At 36.1% G+C, this 12882-nt stretch overlaps 1 protein-coding gene across 1 annotated transcript; it reads left to right on the top strand.

The window, feature by feature from the left end:
• Positions 1-494: 494 nt before the first annotated feature.
• Positions 495-8580, top strand: LOC128381837 (stonustoxin subunit beta-like). Its single transcript, XM_053341865.1, has 5 exons — positions 495-585; positions 2630-4099; positions 6340-6767; positions 8356-8428; positions 8570-8580. Exons 1-5 carry the CDS (start codon positions 495-497, stop codon positions 8578-8580), a joined length of 2073 nt encoding a protein of 690 aa, XP_053197840.1.
• Positions 8581-12882: the final 4302 nt, after the last annotated feature.

Raw genomic sequence — 12882 nt, 5'->3', positions numbered from 1 at the left:
TTGGTTTTGTGGAATAGGCGACATTGGCAGTTGCCTGGGATTATAGACTACAAGCTGTTGACTGTGTGAAGGACTGCCCATAACTTCTGATGTCTCTGGTCTATATGTGATGTAACAGGACAAACTGCAGCAGTTATTACTTATTAAAATAAGATTGCAGCCATATCAGGAGGCATGTCAGGGGAGGAGTCAGTGGGAGACAGAACAGGATTTAAGTAACTTCACAGTATCACAGACCATCAGACTGGAAGCTCCAGGTAGAAGTCAAGAAGACTCTGATCTACACAACTACACCAGGTAAGGAGAAAAAGGGTGAGAATGTTTTTTCTTTATATTTTAACTTGTATATTTACAAGACCAATAAGCTGTCTGTGCATCTCTTTCTTGGTTTTGCCCTCTCTGTCTGTGTATGTGATACTAACTTCAGATGATTAATCAAATACTGAAGGTTTTTTAATCTGTGTTGTATCATGTTCACCAACAGGTTCAAAAACATGCCTGAAGAAACCTTGAGAGTAGCTGCGCTGGGTCGACCTTTCACCCTGGGGATGCTGTATGACACTCGGCAGGATAAACTAATCCCAGGTAAAACTTGATATAGACAACAATGCAGTAATAAAATGACTTACTCTGAATGTCTGAGATCTACTGACAATAATGTCAAATGAGTTCAAGTGACTGAAAAGCTAAATTGATTAATCAGACCGAAGATTTCATTTCAATGCTGCCCACAAGAAAGTGAATTGACCGTCAGCAGGACTTTCAGACTATTGTGTTTCTATTGGAAGTCAATTTGAGACTTGGGAGCACAGAAACTGTTTTTTCCCGCATTTGTTATTCATTGTTTAACTATAACTGCTACATTACTCAAAATTCAATACAGAAAGCTTATTTTTATATTTTCATTTTACCAGTCCAGTTTGCAGACAGGAGGATGCACTGTGTACGAGTATATCCCTCATTATTCATTTTAATATCTTTAACAATTCTTAACTTGCCAATAATGTAATAAAAGTCCTGAACCAATAACGTAATAACTTTTTGCCAATAATGTAACAAGTTATTGCATTTGTAAAGGATTTTTTCCCCCAGGCCGATGACCTAATGTTGACCTAATGCAAATGTTTTTGCAATGGGGCAGAAAATATATGTTTAACAGTTAAAAGTGATTTCCAATATTTTTAAAAATTCACAGAAAAAACAAAACCGGAAAAACAAATTAATGAATTACACACAACTTTCGATGTAGGGTACACAGACCTTACTAATATATTAACTTTGAACTGAGGAATCCAGAAAAACAGAATGTTTGTACTCCCCAGTAGGGCAGAGTGATATGGCTAATAAATAATATAGCAATGTTTTTAGGCTGTAATGTGAACTACTGTAAACTACTAAACTACTACATAAACTACAGTTTACAGTACTTTTATAATAAAGTACAGTTATAATAAATTAAATAAAGTACTATTATGAAAGAAGTATTAGTTAAATACAGTACTGTAATAATGGTGTTAAATTAAGTACTTTTAGCCCAGACAGATGACTTGTTTGTTGAAAAAACAGGCAACTCCAGCAACACAACAAGTCATCCACGGGTAATGTTGATAATTGCCTTTCAACAGTTTTCCCCTCTGTTCATTCCAGTGCTAGAGTTGGCCTTCCTTTTTGAATTATAAATTGTTTCTCTGTAAAAGCCTGCATTGAAAAAAGCAACACTATTAAGTTGGCCAAGAAATAACAATCTTATTTCACTGCTGTGCTGACTGGTGGTTAAGCTACCGGCAAAGACAGCGTTGGCCTTCAAGAAGCCAACAGCGATCATTTTTTTGTTCTGGCCCACTATAAATCAAAGTCTAATTGGTTAATTCACTCGTCACTTCCTACAAACATACACTGCCATGGCCTTCTGTCCTGGCAATGAAGTCCTAACCAATGAGTGAGTAGCTCTAAGCTCTTTTCTGCCTAGAGACAGCAAGCAAAAAAAATAAAAATGAAATTGGATAACTTAATTTAAATGTTTTCAGGACAGTAACCCTTTCATTTCTGAAGCGAATTTGTTAGCAAATTAGGCCAAATTAGAATTACAAGAGAATAATTATATTGACGGATGAAAGAAAGGCCATCAGGGTTCCTCTCTGATAGAGGTAAATAAGTACTATTATAGTTAAAGAAGGTTTGTAATAGAGTGAAATGATGTAGTCTTATAGAAATAACATACTGTTGTAAGAGTATTATTTAAGTTACTGTTATAAGAGTTCAATTAAATGTTATAGATAATAGATATAAGAAAAACTACTGTATTATCAGTTATGTTAGTGTTATAATATAGTTAAATAAAGTGTTGTTATAATAGAGTTAATAAGTTGCTGTTATTAGAGTTAAAATATGAAATAGAATAAATACTACTGTTGCTTTTATTCTGAAGTTCCCAGGAAGTGCAGTCGCTAAGCATTTTTTTAGCTTCCGGTCAGAACGACAGTTAGCTTTTTGTGTCTGTGAGAGAAACAAAAACCCAAAATGAGTCTCTCGCTGACATTTTGTCTTCCTTGCAATATAGTCATTTTCTTCATCGCGTGTAGAAAAGGCAGAAATACATTGAGTATATTCAATTATTTAATTTCTGCAGGTCCTTCATTGTGGGATCGTAAAACTCTACAAAAGAACACAGATGACACCTCTCAGCGCAGCTGTAACTTTCACATTACAGCATCTGACTCCATTGATTCCAAGTCCTCCCTGCTGGATGTTGAAGCTTCTCTTAAGGCCAGTTTCTTGTGTGGACTGATTGAAGTTGGAGGATCTGCCAAATACCTGAATGACCAGAAGAAATTCAAGAATCAGAGCAGGGTGACATGTCAATACAAAACTACCACCAATTTCAAACAGTTGTCCATGACTAAACTTGCAAACCTGGATGAACAACAGAAAGGTGTTATTGAGAAGAGCTCAGCAACACACGTGGTCACTGGCATCACCTATGGAGCAAATGCTTTCTTTGTATTTGATAGTGAGAAGTTAGATGCTAGCAGTGTTCAGGAGATCCAGGGCAGCATGGAAGCTGTGATAAAGAAGATTCCATCATTTGATATTCAGGGGAAAGTTGACATAAAGCTGACTGAAGAAGAAAAAGCCCTGACAAACAAATTCTCCTGCAAATTCTTCGGGGATCTCATTCTTGAAAGCAACCCTGCAACATTTGAAGAGGCAGTGAAGACCTATGTAGAGCTTCCAAAGCTACTGGGAGAAAAGAAAGAGAACGCTGTTCCACTGAAGGTCTGGATGATGCCGCTGAAGAATTTGGATTCCAAAGCTCCTGAGGTGAAGGCTGAGGTCAGCACTGGATTAGTGAAGAACGTTGAAAATAATGTCGAAGATCTTGGGACGGTAGAAATGAGATTAAACGATTGTCTGGCAGACAGAGTGTCAAAGAACTTTCCACAGATTCGCAAAAGTCTGAGAAGTTTCCAAAGACAGCGTAATAATTACACATCTGCACTTCAGCAGGCCATAGCGAAGACACTTCCCTCCATCCGTGAAGGAAAAGAAGATGAGAGCTCACTGAAGAAACTCTTGGAAGACAGAGAAAAGTCACCATTCAGTCATGAAAAACTAAGCAAGTGGCTGGATCACAAAGAGAGAGAGATCAATGTCATTGGGTCCTGTGTAGACATGATGGAGGGAACAAACACAAAGATCGTTCCAAATCAGTCAGAGTTGGATGAAGAGGTTCTTGCTCCAGGTGTAGAAGATGCTCTGTGCTTTGTCTTCACCTCTCTGGAAAGTGCTGACAGCTGCCTTAAAGCGATGCAGAACTACTCACGTTCACTTGAATTAAGAAGTACTGATGAAGAACCCTGGTACTACTCAAATGAAGTGTTAACCAAAATGAGAAAAAAAGCCAAAGCTTTTCATGATCTTGCCAAACCTCTCAAGGACAGCAGCAGTGTCCGTTTCCTTGCAACAGCCATAGCAAATGAGAAACACAAAGGAGCGACCATCTACCATTACAATGAGGGCATTCTGGTCACTGATGACTTTTCAAAGCCTCCCGTCCCTCCTGTGGAGACGATCAAAGACAAAAGTGCTTTAATGTGGTGTAAGTAATTTTTTATGCATTTTCCATTCCATAATTCCATAATGTTAGTTAACTTACTATTAAGTTTTTTGTTTTTTTTGTTCAAATACGTATGTAATGTTGTATTTAAAATATGTTCATAATTATCTATGCCGTAGCTTTTAAGAACATACATTCAGTTTCCCATATACAATATGAAGTAGTGAAAACAGAAGTTAACTCACCAGGGGTGTGCATCTCTCCAATATAACACGATCTGATATGTATCTAGATACATGGAGTACAAAATGGATTCAGGAACAATATATTTTAAAATCAAACGATTCGGTTCGATACAATTTGGTAGGATTTTGATAAGATACGATTCAGTTCGATGGGATATGATGTAATATGATACAGTTCTTTGTTTAAAGCAGACATTACTTTTACATTATGAATTAAACTAAGCCAATCCTATAAATGTGGCATTGCTTACCTTCAAACAGATATAGTTTATAAAAGACCAGGGAACAAGTATTTTTGTTATTTTTGACATGTATCAGTTCAGAACCATGTCAATGTGTTTATGACTTTAATATATTGCATGCTGAGAACTTTGCAAAGCCCCTCTGACAATGAAAATAAACTAAATATTCAATCTTCATTATTGGCACAAATTAACAAAGAAACTAGTAAAGGAGGTGAAAGGAATAAAACATTTTCTGTGTAGGTTCAGATCAGAGAATGAGCTGCTGAGGTAGGAAATGATAATAACACAATTTAAAAGGACATCCCTTGTCTCATTTTGTAATGTCATATGTGCTCAACCAACACAAGAGAGTTAAACTCTGTGTAAAGTAAGAATAAATATGTGTTCTGAGTTTGACATACTACAGAAAAGTGTGTTGTTAACCACCCTGCCAAATTTGAATGATTAAAAAAAATCGCCAAATATATGAAATTAGGCTTCAAAGTTGTGTAAAACTCTCTTTCTCTGCTCCCAAATGCTGAAGCCCCGCCCCCTACCAGGTGACTTTGATTGTCACCTGTCAATCAAAGTCACCATCTCTACCAGAAACATGGACGCTATGTCTGAGAGCTTTCTGCTGCTAACTGGCTAACTGTAGACTGTAGTAGTAGTAGTTTGTGCTGAATGTATTTCTACCTCTACAGCAGCAGGGGCGGGTTTATGCTAATCACTAAATCCTGAACACAGAAATGTTGAAACACAGTTTGTGAAGCCTAGCTCCACAATTCAAATCTAAATGGTTGAAATGCTTTTTATACCTTTTTTAGAAATACATTTATGACCTATTTAATGTGTTTAGAAGAAAATGTCTGAATTCACTTTAAGGCAAAATCTGTATCCAGTCTGACATTTTCAATAAAACTTAAAAACCTGCAAATATCATTTTAATTTTGTATACAGAGAGATGACTATTTATTTTAGTATTGCTCCTCTCTCACCGCGGTCCGATGCTGTAAATTGGAGCAGGATGACACCCAGAGGTGATCTCTTTAGATACGTTTGTGTCTCTTTATTATACAAAGATGCTGGAACTTTGTTATTATAATCACCAAGAAGCTGCACAGGTCAGTTCATTTGATCATGTTCTCCCTCAGATAACCGATCATCATCTCAGAGTCAGATGAGAGGCTAACGAGATGACCAGCTGGCTTTTCACATGTCTGTAACGTTGCAGCAGATTTAAAAAAAACACGTGTTATTTCGATAAACTTACCACATATTGGAAATCTACATAGTTACTTTCTCACCTGAAAAAATATAAAATCTTAATAAAATGACTTATTAGCAGTCCCACTATGAAAATTGGTTGGTTACGTTAAAAAAATAATCACGTGAGAAGGATGAGCTCGCAAATGGGAAGGTTCAAATGCAAATCATTTGGTGCAACTTTGCAGATCAGAAGTTACAAGTGCAAACTCTGAGATGCATTTTCACAAGTTGTGAATTACACATTTTACAAGTGCAAACTGTGGTCTGCTCTCCTTTGGAATTATGGCACTATAGTTCCTTCATAGCAACCATCTCTGAACTGTTCTGCTTTTCTTTTATTTCTTTGACAACGTACAACAGTAATATCAATGATCAATTTTCTTCAGTCGTAAATGCATCTTGAGCAAGCAGCGTGTGCTTGATACTGCTGTTCACAGGATGTTATAGTTCATATAATGGATGCTCACATCGTTATTATAGTTCATACTATTTTACACTCCTTTCAAATTGAAGAGTAACAGATGTGTTTTGTTCTCTCCATCAGATGCCTGTGATCTCTCCCTGGACCCAGAAACAGTAAATTACAACCTTATTCTTTCTGATGACAACAAAAAGGCGACACGAGCAGCAAAGCAGGACTATCCTGATAACCCAGCAAGGTTTGATGTTTACCCTCAGGTGTTGTGCAAAGAGGGGCTGAGTGGGCGCCATTACTGGGAGGTAGAGTTGACTGAGGATTATAATGAGGATAAAGGTGTAGGTGTTGCATACAAACAAATTGGCAGGAAAGGGAAACAACACATTAATTTGGGAATGAATGCTCAGTCTTGGTGTTTTGGTGTTGATGCTGTCAAATCACAGCTCTTTTCAGGACACAATAATAAGTGGGTGTCTTTCCCTCTTGCCTCAATTGGCTTCAAACGTGTTGGAGTGTATCTGGACTGGCCTGGTGGCACTCTGTCCTTTTACAATGTCTCCTCTAACAAACTGAGTCACCTCCTCACCTTCAGGGCTCATTTCACAAGGCCTCTTTACCCTGGCTGCTACATTAGGTGTGAAACTGGCTCTGTGTTCTTTTGCCCCGTTGACTAAGAACAGTGATAAAGTGATGAAGTGAGTCTTGATCTGTCTTTAAACTCACCAATCATGGTGGCGTGTAACAGTAAATTTACTCAGGCGCTGTATTTTCTCATAGTATCTTTGTACTTCTACGTTACCACATATAAGAGGGAGATATTATACTTTTTAACCCTGTACATATTGTACTGGCTACTTTTAAGATTTAATACTTGATGCATAAAACATATGATCAGTTTGTAAAATATTCTTTGTTATTGGAAATACAACCCAACAGAAACTCAAGTGTCTCTCTTTTAATTTAAAAATTCACCACTCACTCACTAAGCTCAAAGTTTCCCCAGTTGGGTTAGGTATGATTTTTATTTTTGCTTTTACCTTATTAAAACTTTACATTAGCATTAGTTTAGACTTGAATAATTGCATTTAAATCATTTGTTAATTTTGAAGTCATCTGATTATATTGTAATTATGTGTGAGTATTTTTTAATTTAAAGTTGATTTTGTGGGTGTAGTAGCTACATGGTAAATAACATTATGTCATCAACATGGCGTCTACAGGAAATACTGTATAATCTGATTATGTTTTAGAGAAATATGATATATGTGGTTTAACTGTCTTCTACTTTTATCAATAAGAAATTAATATTTGCTACATTACACATTGATTAGCTCATGCAAAGCAGTTATGTTTGTATCTACTAATATATAATAATGAACAAGGAGAAACATTGAGTAGCTGAAGCGCCTGTAGCTTAATATTATAACTGTTCATTTATCTTTATCTTCATTTATAAGAGGTTTCATTTATGCATATAAAGTTGGGGAAGAGGAAGGAAAGAGGAGGGAAATGTTTTTGTCTTTCAAACATGGTTGGACAATAGTGGTGAGGGGTGACAAAGTTTTATGCTTTGTTTTTTAATGTTCAGTTGTTGCTGTTTTGTTTTTTATGCACACAAAAAAAATTAAAAAGAAGAAAAAGCAAAAAAAAAGTTAATGCATTTAAAGGATCTATATTACCAAAATATCAACAATGATTGACAAAGTGATGATTCCAGTTTTATGTTTTATTCTTTCTAACACAAGTATAATGTACCACTCAGGAAACCTCTGCTAGTCTTTGTTTATCTGGTTGTGGTTCTGGACCTTCTGCTCTGAGCCTGACCAAGAGTCCATTTACTCACTGTGGTGATCTGATGCTGCACTCACAACATTGGCTTTAACATGGTGTTTGGATTTTGTAAATGTTGCTGATGTTTATAGAGCTGAACATCTGCTGGATTGTAATTTCGTAACATTTCTGTAACACCTGTTGTACATCTGTAGAACACCAATAAAGTGGAGTACTGAGTTGATCACTGTGTGCAGTTTGGTTATTTGCTGTTTGTTGGGAAATTACAGTTTGGAGTAAAACTTCAATAAAACATAAAGAATAGCAGAGTTTTAACATGTATTTTGTATCTGGACTGGTCCACTGGCTCAGACAGAGTCTAACACACTGACACACCTCTACACCTTCCACACCAAATGCACTGAGTCTGTTTATCCAGAGCTGGGTGAAATCAAATCATCTTGTCCTGAGTACATTTTAAATAGGAGCAGTAAGAGCACAAACATTTTGCACACAGTTTTTGGTTGCTAAGTCATAGGAAGAACCATTCACTTTCTCTATTAATGATCTGTGTTTTCCATTAAAGATGCCTCTTAATATTTTATTGCCATTTCTTCATCCATGCTGATTTTGATGCAAAGCCTGCTTCTCAAAAAAGGTTGTGGTCAAATATAAAAATTCAAACAACTAAAACTGCAACAATCAGGCTGATTAAAAGCACCAGAAATAAGCACATATGAATAAAATGTAATGCAAAGTTGGTCCAGCAGGGGGAGTATGTTACACTGACACCCAACCAAATAATACAAATTAATACCAAAAAAGGGAACAAAGACTGTTAAACTGTCACAATGTACTGTATGTTAATGACATGTATTTCTTTTACCCTGTTACAAGTTTGAATTTAAATATTTGTGGTATTAATCTTGAGGTGAACACTCATCTGATAACACTTTGGATATGAATAGTCTTTGTTTCTATTTCCTCTTTGTCTTTTCTTAGTTTAGTTGTTTGTTTTTGTTATGGCTCCATGGTTCATGCAACATTTTATCTACAAAAAACAAACAAATAAACAATGTAATCTGATTATGTTTTATTTTTTAATCATCACTGTAATTCATAAGATAATGGTCTATCAGTATACTGTAAAATGGTTTTATGAGGATATTGAATAAGTATGAGGATATTGAATATTTGCTACATTGCTACTGTTTTTGTAATTTCTTTTAATAAACACAGGTCAAGCTTGTATATTTGCATATATAAAAATGTGTATCAGCTGCACAAATATTTTTAAAAATGCATTTTATATAGTAAATTTTTATACTGTGGGGCATATTAGGTAAAGTCTGGCTAAAATAAATGTGTATATGGTGTTTTTACAGCTCTCAAATGTAAGAATTGGTCAAATTTGACCCAGAACAATATGTAAGGGTTCATATTTTAAATTTAAAGGAGGTTCGACTTCGAGTCAAAGGACAAGGACATTAATGGTGAGTGGTGATGAAGTATTGCCTTTTGTTGGTTTTAAGGTTTAGTTCTCACTTTAACTTTATCATGTCATTAACTTAGTGTCAATTGTGCAAAATGTTTTTCATGCATAAAACAACATAAAAACCATCATGACATTTTTGTAAGTGTGGACAAAACTCCATTAAGCTCCTTGCATGATCACAAATAGGACACACATGCACAAAACAACTGATCATTTTGCATTTAAGTTAGACCCTTTATTTAAAGAGTAACCAGGCTGAAAAGTTGTGTTTTGCTGCCCTCTCTTTGTTAAAAGTTTTTAGTCTGTTTCACCTCTGTCAGAAGTCAGACCTGTACTGTGTTGCACCTGTAACCACACCCAGCAGTGAATACACCTGTACATGTTTATAGCAAGGTGAGAAGTGAACCACTGGAGGTCAGCAAATATAACATTTTCAGAGTGTTAAGTTACACTCTGAAAATCAAAATGTGGTCTGATGTAGTTGTCTCCATTCACTGGAAGTGTTAGAAACATTAGTGCCAGTGATGATTAAAATAACGGAAAATGTAATCAAACAAATGTGTAGCTTATTATTTATATCAGGTCACAGATTTTTATCCACATCATCTACACCAGCTGTAACACCTGCTGCATAGAGCTTACACCAGTTGCAAAGTCATATCGAGTATATTTAACTTATTATTTAAAACAGTGGGGATCATCATTCTTAGGGTAATTAGTTTTCCATTTCCATCTTTGGAAATTAAAGCAAAGAAAACAATCCAAAAATACATATAGACAATGTTATTCCTCTGTTGGGGAGGAATGAATAAAATATAGCCCCATTGATCATTTGGTATGTGCATATTGTTTTAAGATACAATTGAACATTTTTTAAACTGTCCTTTAAGTGAAAAAATATATGAAATAGGACCCTGACAAAACACGCCACATTAACCCAGAACCCTCAGTCTGCAGTTTATTACAATAATAGTCACTCTTAGTTTTAGAATGACACACTTCAATTCAAGCCAGGATGAATCAATTACTGAGTTGATGAGTAATAATGTTAATATGGAAAATTGAAAAACTTAAGTCAGTTTATAATACACACATATGTCTGTGTTGGAAGTAATAGTTCTCTCATGTGTTTTGGATTGCTTTTTGTATTAATTCAAAAGACTGTAGGCCTACATGTGTCAGTCTTATTCCCACAAAGTGTGTGGTGTGTTTTCAATTTCTTTTTCCAACTATGAATGATTCCTTTCTCACTTATATGGAAGGCAATGCAAGCATACAGCAGGTGACTTGAATGTACTGACACAGTGTCCTAACATATGTAGAAAAGGTTGGTTAAGCTATTACATTAAACTGGCTAAAACAACTCTGCTCTGCTTATACAGTACATGAGAAAAACAAAACTTTACCTATGACCTATTACCTATGCATTCGTGTTTATCTATAATAAAACACATAGGTTACAGTATATTGTTGTCATCAGGTTTTTGTCCATTCTTTCATCTCAGTACTTATACAATATCAGAACCCATTAGCTATTGGCAGGTGATGTATAGCCTGCATTCATTGCTGTACAGTGTGAACACAAGGATGTACTAAGAGAGCTGGATACAGCGTTGGAGGCATGTTCCATTCTTGCACATTCCTGAAGAGAACAGAGTTAACTCAAAAAGAAAGATTAGACATTGTAATGGAAAATGTATGTAAACTCTAACTTTGACAAAAAGAGAATCACAAGATACTTTCTGCTTGTCATGAAAATTGTTTTCTAACTCTGTGTGCAACCAAACTGCAGAACTTTATGTCCTGTTCTATCTCTGCAACTATGTATTTCCTGCTTTCATTACCAGTAACTTGTGTTTTAGTGTTTGCTAACCTAGCTATCCATTCCTTCAGCTTGAGGTGATCATGCTTGAGCACTGATTGATTGACGACTCCCTGACATGCATGAGGCGAACGAAATGATTCTTAGAGCGGGGGGGGGGGGGGGGGGGGGGGGGTAGCCCGAATGTATTAAAAGTGTTGCTATCTTAGATTCAGTGGACTTTCGTGTACAATGCCTTGTGTGCTGTATCACTGAACTTCCTCTGGCAAGATTAAATCATTAACAAAGCTGTGAACTACTGAAGCCATTACTAAACTCATGTTTTTCCTCTTTCACCATTAATTAAGGAAATCTCCACAACAGGGCTGTCTGTCCTGGCTGCCAACTCATGCCAGTTTAAACCTGCCAAGCATAAACTGCCAAAGGTGTTTATCATTGCAGTAACAGGAAACTAGATGAACAAAATAATTGTTTTCACACTCATCTGAATTTTCTGTGTTTTATATAACAGCTACAACATTAAGAACCACCTGTCTGTTCATTGATCATTTGAGTATGTGCATATTGTTTTAACTAATGAATAATTAGCATTGCAGTCACGTGAACGCAAATAATTACAAATATACTAACAATAAACTTGCATACCTCATTGGCCGCATGAACTAAAGGGGTAATAAAATGAACCTCCAGACTTCTAAATATTCACACTTCAACACAGCAAGCAACCCTTCAATGACCATCCTCTCAGCCAAAACCGAACTTTTTTCACCTGTGGTCCTGCTCAGTGCGCAACCAACCAAAACAGTCCCACCCACAACAATATAAAGAAGTTTTGTTCCACTATTAAAATATTACACAGCTCTTTTAATATATGTTTTATGTGTATATCCTAACTTATATTCATGTTAATAAGCAAAATAAATATATTTTTAAACAAACAGATTATTCTAATTTTTAACTTAAATTATTAAATGAACTTAAATTGTATGACTAACTCTGATGACAGCTACAACATCCTTACCGTAGCATTACCTACTGTGTAGCTAGTAGGTTACCATGGTTACACCTACTGTATTCCTGCGAAATGACTCGTAATGCTATGAGCAGAATTTATCCATCTGTCCGGTAACATCTGGACAGTCTGAAGAGCCGCATAATTAAATTATATCTTCCGCATTGAAGTTAGCGGATAGCTAACCGGAAGTTAGTTTCTCAACCAGCAGACGTACATTCATCCAGCCAGTTCAGGAAAGAAGAAAGTTCCACAGACTGAAGATAATGTGAACTACAGAGATTTATATGGCAGTGATAGGCGTAATCAGTATTGTGTTAACTCATTTGGGAAGGGCTTAAATGTAATGGTTTATCATTTATATGTAAAAATACCGCACTGCAGTGTGAAGAGCTGGCAAAATATAAAGTCCCACTGATCGTGTGGCTCCACCTAGTGGTTGTGGCCCTAAACAACCGCATAGACCGTTTATGTCCACGGCCGGCCCTGGAAACCAAACTGTTCTTGACTTGGCACCTTTATCCCACACAGTCAAGAGTTTTGAAACCCACAACTTTCACACTTTCACAC

This window comes from Scomber japonicus, chromosome 20, assembly GCF_027409825.1.
Source record: "Scomber japonicus isolate fScoJap1 chromosome 20, fScoJap1.pri, whole genome shotgun sequence".
NCBI classification, from domain to species: Eukaryota; Metazoa; Chordata; class Actinopteri; order Scombriformes; family Scombridae; genus Scomber; species Scomber japonicus.
Note: the sequence above shows the minus strand (reverse complement) of the source record. Positions and strands in the feature narration are given on the sequence as shown.